General features: G+C 38.1%; 2 protein-coding genes across 2 annotated transcripts; both read right to left on the bottom strand.

The window, feature by feature from the left end:
• Window positions 1-4,079: 4,079 nt before the first annotated feature.
• Window positions 4,080-5,291, bottom strand: LOC114540650 (uncharacterized protein K02A2.6-like). The gene has a single exon (XM_028560772.1). It carries the CDS (start codon window positions 5,289-5,291, stop codon window positions 4,080-4,082), a length of 1,212 nt encoding a protein of 403 aa, XP_028416573.1.
• Window positions 5,292-5,929: 638 nt separating this feature from the next.
• Window positions 5,930-6,908, bottom strand: LOC114540649. Its single transcript, XM_028560771.1, has 2 exons — window positions 6,462-6,908; window positions 5,930-6,205 (listed from the first exon to the last, which is right to left on the bottom strand). The coding sequence occupies exons 1-2, from the start codon at window positions 6,906-6,908 to the stop codon at window positions 5,930-5,932; spliced, it is 723 nt and encodes a 240-aa protein (XP_028416572.1).
• Window positions 6,909-9,015: the final 2,107 nt, after the last annotated feature.

Raw genomic sequence — 9,015 nt, 5'->3', positions numbered from 1 at the left:
TAATTAGATTTTGAGTATCTATCTATATATCTATCTGCGGCCAACGTTTTTGCAAATGGGTATATATATATATAATATAATATATATAATATATATATATATAATATATATAATATATATAATATATATAAATATAGATATATATATATAGATATATATATACAGTCGTTATCAAAAAGGTTGTCATATTGAAATATATATAAATACGTAAATATCAGTCACGTGATTTTACTGCATACGTTAATTTTATGGGAAATCCGTGAAAATCTTTGTTAAAAATTTCATAAATATAATAGTAAGGTTAACAATATTGATAATAATAAAGAAACAAGACAAAAATGAGCGAAATAAACAATGTTTAATGCTCACGTGATTGATATATATATTTGTATATATATATTGATAGGGACAACCTTTTTGATAACGACTGTATATATATATATATATATATATATATATATATATATATATATATATATATATATCCAAAGAATTAACTGTAACGAAGAGTTCACAGAACTTGACAATGGTTGAAGAGCGCTCAATACCATTACCGGCAGAGGAAAGATATATTTATCTATTAAAAGACTAGCTTAGCTACCCGGAGTTTCACGCTATAAAGCGATCATCAGGCTAATGGCAGGTCTTGTTGCTATTCTCTATATATACATCGTGAAATAAGGTATCGGGTCACGTGTCTACATCGAGTGAAAAGTTCCGAGCGTTTGTTCAGCAGTGATTTAGTTTTGCGTTTCATTACGTATAGCTTCTCTTCAAGGCAGAGGTTGCATCTTCTTGAGCCGGCTTTGTAGGCTGGGACGGTTTTCAGGAGGGCCCATGTTATATGATCTGGCCAATTTCAACATGTATTCGGAATTCATCTTCTAAAATGCAACTGGTATGTTGTTAGTATCATTTGCTGCAAACAAATATTTATTGTGACGACTTTCATAGGATGGATCTGCATGTTCTAAGTGTGAACCAAACTAAAAGTGAAACTATAGGTGTCCAAGGATAGTTCAAAGTTATATAGATAGTGCTAAGCAACCAGACATTTGTCCCAACATAAACGTTTTAACTTATGCCAGTAAAAATATAAAGAACTAGGTTAAACATTACCCTTAATCAAATGGGAGATTACTCAAAGTACTTGAATTACGTTAGCCCCGATATTGTAATACTAGATTATAATTTTAGTTGCTCATGCAAAGCGGGCGTTATTTTATCAGTTTAGTATTATAGGGTTTGGCAAAAAACACCATGTCTCATCTCTTCGTCAAACAACTGTGACTACATCAACTACATGTATATGATGGCAACAACTGATCCGTCATTTCCAAAGAATAGCCAAAATAGTTGCGTTGTAAATAATGGAAATAAAAACCGCGGTGAATATTATGTCTATGATGTGAATACAAAGCAATATAATTATCAATCAATACTGTATACCACCAAAGGAAAAGGGATGGATGATAAATAAAAAAATAAAACAAGTTAAACTGATTTAAAAACGTTACATTTCTGATCATGTACAAAAAATTACTATAAGCGTAAATCAAACTACCCCCGGAAAGTTTACACTATGAATGACTGACTGATTGTCTGACTCGTCTGAATTTTCGCCACTTAGGACAAAGAAACTTTGCCCTAAAAAAGCAGTCCCCTCGACTGTTCACACGCAAGCTTTCAACAGGCCGGAACAAGACTAAATTTGCAAGACTGTTGCAGTAAATTTGCATAGGTTGTTCCTGATGGGATGCTGGTGTTTTCCCCGTCCTATGGGACCCTTCATACAACACTGGAACATTGGCAAGCATACCTATAGATTTAACGATGGTGTAGTTTCTGATACGCGGACGAATTAACAGACGAATTAAAAATATTTTCCCAAGTTCGTCCAGACGAATTGTTCGTCTCTAACACTAATGTGATTTTTATACAGATTAATCTTACTGGACCTTTTGTTAGTTCTTCCTTAGCCTTAGGTCGAAATTCCACCGCCTCGTTTGTTGACGAAACTGATAGGAACGATGTTTCATATCTTAGTCCGTTACGTTAATTCACAATGATTATTCTTTGTTTTGTAAGAGTTCTGGTCTATGGACTTGAGACAAGAAAACTTTTTTTGTTGAGCCCAGACGGAAAAGGGAATTTACAGAGTTAGGTTCTCTTTCCATGCAGCGAAATCTTAAAACTAGGCTTTTTAACGATATAGTTAAACAGTTCATCTGTACGTTTTTACCGGCCACGACGAAAAACGGGTCATTTTGATCTGTAGGTTATGTTCAACTAAATTATTCTGAATGAACAGGCTGATTGAGGTTTATCTTAGGATTTATGGTCTGTTTTAGGCAATGGAAGGATTTTATGAAAAAGTCTGCAATCCAGAGAACAAGGGTGCTGTGTTTCTTGCCGTTTGCCTAGGAAAGGTATGGTGTTTACCGCACTTTTCCAACGTATTAATACCAAAGTCATTAAACACAGAAAGTTAAGACAGCTTGTCAGGTTTAAAACTTTGTACAGTAATAAGCTCTTGGTCTTTTTGATCTGCTGAAATCTTGTCAGATTTGGTGGAAACAGGTAGTAATTTCATGTCCAGAGTCAACGAATATAATCCTTGATTCTAACCCTCTATTATAAATAGTTGGGTAAGAGTTAGGGTGAGGTTGGAAATTAAAAGTTAGGATTAATTTCGTAGAGCTTGGACATGAAACGAGCTATGGACATGAAACTATGATCGAAACATACAAGTCAAACACATCCTGATAGCAGATCGTAAAAAGAATTCATACAAGCCTCAGATGTTTTACAAGAAACTCGTGTGTTTCTCACGTTTAGTTCAGCGAAGGTGTTGACTTCAGTGATATCAACGGTCGTGCTGTCGTCACAACTGGTTTACCTTATCCACCGGATTTTGATCCAAAGGTTTGGTTTTCGATTAACAACCTAGCTAATGCTGTTTTAATATTCGCAAAAATAAATTGGGAAATGAGTCTTTTGATTATTGTTCAGTCGATAATAGGAATACGTTGGGATTTGTGGTTACTCAAGTTTGATTTATTAATAATATGGCTTTTCAAGATCTCTACTCTGATTGGTTGGTCATGAAACACATATCCGTCGGTCAATAATCAGTTATTATTACCCCAGTTATGGTAAAAATCTATTATCTCTAGACATCTTTTCCAAAGTTCAAAAACATTTTTTTTGTTTTCCCTCGCATTTCAGGTGGAATTGAAAAACAATTCCTAGATGAGGTGGTAAACAAAAAAGAGATTTTAAGGTTGGTTATAAAGTGGTTCTAATCATTTTTTTTAAGAAATAAACTTTAAAATTGCTTTGTGGTTTTACAATCCTATACGAAACCAGGAATATGTGGCAATTCCAGACTCAAAAGTCAATTTAGCCCGTATTCAAATAGGGAAACTTTTGTGCTGAGAATTTTATCTGAAGCTCTGTCAATTCAAATCGTGACTGTAATCTCAAAGTCATATATCATTGTTTATACCATCACTACCACAATAGTTTGATAAACTTCTTCTGAGTCAGAAACAAATGTAGGTACTATTTCACTCATAATCTTGTATTTCCAGGGATTAAATGGTCAACAGTGGTATGGTCAGCAGGCATCTCGAGCTGTCAATCAAGCCATCGGTCGTGCATTACGTCATAAAGAAGATTATGGAACCATACTCTTTTGTTGCCAGAGGTGTGTTTCTTAAACTTTAACATGGTCCAACAAATTTTGGATGAGAATTACTGAAAACTCTGCCAAATGACCCTGCATATCCGTTCTAATCTGATACCCAGCTTCTGGTCTACGGTGTTCAATTATGTCTCGAACAATAATACCCTATAATGTCAATACACTTAGTTTATATACATCCTGACGTCATTAGTTAATATTAGTAATAAGTAATATTAGTGAGTTACTATTTGTTATATCACACTACATCTCCCTTTTCTTCGATTTGTCAACATAATGTCAACGACTGTATTGTTCTGTCTTTATAGCTAATGCCATACGGTACTTAGTTATTCTAGTCCCAGATTCTCTCTGGCCTTTAAAGAAAGTGTTTTTATTCTTTTCGGTCTGTTGTTCGTATTCGTATTAGGGGGTCTTCCTGTTTCTCTTGTTTCTTGTCGACTTGCTGAATTATGGTGTGATTTGGAATACTACGTAGATGTGCTCTGTTCCTTCTTATAACCGTCATAGGGGTGTCAACCAAATATGATCTTGGTTTGTTGGATGTTTTGATTACTGTTCCTGTGCAGTTCATATCTGTCACATAAACTGTTGTTCCTGATGTCAAAGGCTTCATGGTTCGAGCATTATGGCGATTATCAAAATTCTTCTTCTGTTTCAATCTATATTCTTCTTCCTTTGCTTTAAAAAGTTCCTGGTTTGGTAGCTGCGGTGTGAGCTGTTGTGTCATTATTGGTATTGTTGATTTTATCTTTCTCCCCATGAGGAGTTCCGCTGGCGAATATCCACTTGCTAATGGTGTTGATCTATATGCTAACATTGCTTTTGCGGGATCTTTTTCTTTCTTCAAGATATTTTTCACTGTCCTTACTGCCCGTTCTACCTCTCCATTCGCTTGAGGATAGCGAGGACTACTGGTACTATGCTTGAATCCCCATTCTTTTGCAAACTGGGCGAACTCGTCACTGTGGTATTGGGGCCCATTGTCGGAACGTACTTCGTCCGGAATCCCGTGCCTGGCGAAGATGGCTTTTAAAGCTTGTATTATCTTTGTTGAACTTGTATCTTTGGTTAGTGCCACAACTTCAACATATCGAGAATAATAATCTACCACTAGTAGATAGGTCACCTTTTCTAGAATAAACAAGTCTGTTGCGATCAGTTGCCATGGTCTTGCTGGGAGTGGCGTTGGGATCAACGGTTCTGCATGCTGTTGTCTGTGCTTGCTGCAAGGTGTACAATTTTCAACCATAGTTTTGATTTGTGCACTAAGTCCTGGCCACCAAACGGATATCTTGGCTCGTTCTCTGCATTTGTTAATCCCTTGGTGACCTTGGTGTATTTGGGCAAGGGTTTGGCGTTGAAGATTGGATGGAATAACTAGTCTTGTTCCTTTTAGTAATAACCCGTCAACAATTGTGAGTTCTCCTTGTACTGACCAGTATGGTTTTACTGCCCGGGTGACATGATCCTTGTCTGGCCATTGATCCATGCAGTACTTCTTCACTTCTTTGCATACCTCATCCTCATCTTGAGCTTGTTGTATTTGTTTCAATCTTGGATTTGATGCCGGGAGTGCTTCCATTACACTGGAGTGTAGGTATTCATTTCCTGTTCTGCTATCGTTGGTTGAGCTGTGCCCTCAGGTATTTTTCTTGACAAAGTGTCAGCTGTGTAGCGTAGTTTTCCAGGTACGTGTCGGACTTCCTTGATGTGAAATCTCATGAGTCTCATCTTATAGCGTTGTAGCCTTGGAGGTAGTTTGTCGACCGTGTGTTGGGTTAGCAGGGGAACCAGTGGTTTATGGTTAGTTTCTATTATTATCGCCTTTTTAATTATGTAGTTGCTTGACCGCTCACATGCCCAAGTAACCGCCAGAGCCTCTTTTTCTGTTGCGCATACTTAGTCTCAGTTGCTGTCATCGATCTTGAAATGAATGATACAGGTTTCCAGTTACCCGGCTCTTCTTCTTGTAGAACTACCGCTCCTAGGCCATATGACGAAGCATCAGCTGCTATTTTTGTTTCTTTCTTGGGGTCATACAAGGTCAGAACTGGTGCTGATGACAGGGTTTTCTTGATTTTGTCAAAGGCATTTTGTTGTGGAGGTCCCCATGTTCATGCGATATTTTTGACCAGCAGCTCGCGAATGGGTTTTGTCATGACGGCGAGATTGGTGGTAAATTTGCTGAATTGATTCACCATGCCAAGGAAGGAACGGACTTCATGTATGTTGGTTGGTGGTGGCATTTTCAGGATTGCTTGTATTTTCTGGGTCTGGTTTTATGCCGTCAGATCCAACAATCTGACCTAAAAATTTCACGCTGGGGACGTTGAATACACACTTTTCAGGATTAAGGGTGACGTTGGCATCGCCGAGTCGTTGGAGTACCTTTTCCAATCTTTGGTCGTGCTCCTCTTGTGTTGTACCATATATTAGAACATCATCAATGTTGCATTCGACACCTTCTAAACCTTCGAGGATTTGAGACATACACTTCTGAAACTTTTCAGAGCCTGAGCTTATTCCAAAGGGAAGAACGTTAAAGCAATATCGTCCCCATGGGGTGATGAACGTTGTGAGAGGTCTTGCTTGTTCTGACAGTCTAATTTGCCCGAATCCCGAGTTCGCATCTAATTTTGAGAAATGCCGAGCACCAGCAAGGTTTGCAAATGTTGTTTCGGGTATTGGTAGTGGGTGGTTTTCGCGTTGTACGTACTGGTTGGAGCTTCGTGAGATCTACACATATCCGAACCTTTCCATTGCTTTTTGGTGTTACCACCATCGGGGCGCACCATTCAGTCGGATCTTCAATTCGCGATATCACTCCGTTTTGTTCCATTCTTTTTATTTCTCGTTGAGTTTCTTTGCGGAGTGGAATCGGTACTTGTCGTGGTACTGTGATGGCAAACGGGATTGCATCTTGAGTGATTTTGATATCGTATTCTAGGTTTTTAATTTGTCCGAGACCAGTGAAGAGATTGGGATGCTTTTCTCTTATGGTTTTTTCTGTTTCAACCTTGTTTAGTACATCCACGTTGACTTGATTGATTAGCTTCAGATTCTGGGATGCTTGCCTTCCGAGTAGTGGTCTTTCTAAGCCTTTCACGACAAATATTTCTTCTGTCGTTGTCTGGTCCTCGTGTCGGAGCTGCGATGCGAATGTTCCAATACAGTTCAGCTTGTGCTTACATGGACCCATTAGGACTTTTCTAGTCGAGTCGAGCTTTAGAGGTAGTTTTCGTTGTTGAAATGTTCTTAATGGTATCACTGTGACATCAACGCCACTGTCGATTTTGAATCTGATGTTTTCTTCATTTACTTTGATGTCTGCAGTCCACGGTTTACTGCTAGTGTTGCCGACAGTGTCTAGGAGTAATATTTCACCCAAGAAATATGCCTCATCTTCTGACAAATTCTCCTCCCTGTTTTCTTGCCTGAAATTTAATTCGTTTATTTCTTGCTTTCGGAATTGTTGGCCCGTTTGGCTTCGACATGCCTTTGCCCATATGTCCCTTCTTTGAACAATTATGACATATGGACTCACTTGCTGGGCACAATTGCCTGGAGTGTGGTGTTCCGAGACACCGTGAACATTTGGGCTTGTAAACTTTGCTGTGTTTACTAGTACTCTGAGTAAACTGACCTTCACGGGAACGTTGTTGCTATCTATTCTTAGATATGTTGTCGATATTGTGCTCGTTACTTCCTGTGACTTTTTCTCCGTGAATAACACTTTGTTGCTTTTTGATTTCCTCGCTTTGTCTTGCTTGAGACATAGCTTTCTCTAGAGTTAGATTTGGATCTAATTGTAACTTCTCCGATAGTTTTTTGTTTTGCAGTCCAACTACGATACGATCTCGCATCAATTGATCTTTCAGTACCCCAAATTCACAGTACTTGGCGACGCAATGTAAGTCGGTAATGAAGCTTTCCACGGGTTCGTTTTCGTCTTGAGCTCGAACATTAAATTTCGCTCTTTCGAAAATCACATTTCGTTTAGTGATGAAGTGATTTTCGAACTTGTTTCGAACTGTTTCGTAGCTTTTTTGAGCTGAGGCCAAACGATGTGATTATATCGTCTGCCTCATCGCCCATAGTGTAGATAAGCGCATTGACTTGTTTCTCTTCGTCTTTCTTGTCGAGTTCTGTAGCAATTCTAAACCGCTCAAATCGGCGAATCCATCGGGTCCATTCCGACGATTGAAAGCTAAACTTTGACGGCGGTGTTATTTGATACGTTGTAAAACTTCGCACAATATTTTCTTCGTCGTTGTTGCTTGATTCTGCCATATTTCTAAATAGCTAATTTTTTATATATCCCAGCGCTGCCACCATGTGCAATTATGTCTCGAACAATAATACCCTATAATGTCAATACACTTAGTTTATATACATCCTGACGTCATTAGTTAATATTAGTAATAAGTAATATTAGTGAGTTACTATTTGTTATATCACAATACATACGGGTACAGTCGCCTTATTTTGTTCAACGAATTTCAATCGGACATCACATTTAAAATTCATTTCCAGTAGTCAGACTTTGATCTGTTGGGGCAAACAAGATTTTTATTGTAAAACATGTAAGCAGGTTGAATTTCTATTGAGCAAAATAAGGCTATACCCATACCCGTAGACTGCTTCAGGGTAAATTAAACTTTTAATATTTTGTTGGGGGACGCCTTCAGTGAAAACGTGACTTTTCTGTCTAATTTTCTTAAATAATGAATGCACTCTGTGTCAGTCAATATTTAAACTGTTATATGATTAGTCCTTGCACCGCCAAACCAGGTCAGGTGAGATCCATTTAGGCAAGCGAGTTTGTTGAATTGTGTCCTCATTTTCCAAGGTTCTGCCAAGAAAGAACAAAAGCGGAACTGGCAAAATGGATGAAGCCGTATATTTTTGCATATCCTACATTTGAGGACCTTCAGAGGGAGTTACGCTATTTTTTCACACGAGCAACTGAATTAGCGAGTTGTTAAATGAACTATCGTGATAAATACACGGATAGAGATTCAGTCAAGTCCTAATTTCCCTCTGTTCTTAATCTAATGATATGGGCTACTGTACCGCTACCGCTGGTAGGTGTGTAATGGTACGGAGAGACAACAATATAAACTTGAACAAAAACTACCCCGTATTTTGGTTTTTGTGTCTTTAAGATCTAAACACCAAAATAAAACGTTACATCTCCAAGCGCTTTTTAAATATCGACGTTGTCTATATTGTGGAAATCCCATCTTTTCATGTCTAATGAACGTGTCGCTCTTGAGCCAGCTGTTTGTAAAATGGATGAACTTATC

Source organism: Dendronephthya gigantea, unplaced genomic scaffold (assembly GCF_004324835.1).
Source record: "Dendronephthya gigantea isolate DGI-Jeju-01 unplaced genomic scaffold, DenGig_1.0 000244F, whole genome shotgun sequence".
Classification (NCBI taxonomy): domain Eukaryota; kingdom Metazoa; phylum Cnidaria; class Anthozoa; order Malacalcyonacea; family Nephtheidae; genus Dendronephthya; species Dendronephthya gigantea.
Note: the sequence above shows the minus strand (reverse complement) of the source record. Positions and strands in the feature narration are given on the sequence as shown.

Excerpts from the sequence above, each read along its gene's own strand:
- LOC114540650 (XM_028560772.1), bottom strand. The coding sequence starts at position 5,291 with ATGGAAGCACTCCCGGCATCAAATCCAAGATTGAAACAAATACAACAA.
- LOC114540649 (XM_028560771.1), bottom strand. The coding sequence starts at position 6,908 with ATGGGTCCATGTAAGCACAAGCTGAACTGTATTGGAACATTCGCATCG. Across the intron at positions 6,206-6,461 it reads CACCAAAAAGCAATGGAAAG|AAGTGTATGTCTCAAATCCT; the intron begins GTTCGGATATGT and ends GAAAAGTTTCAG.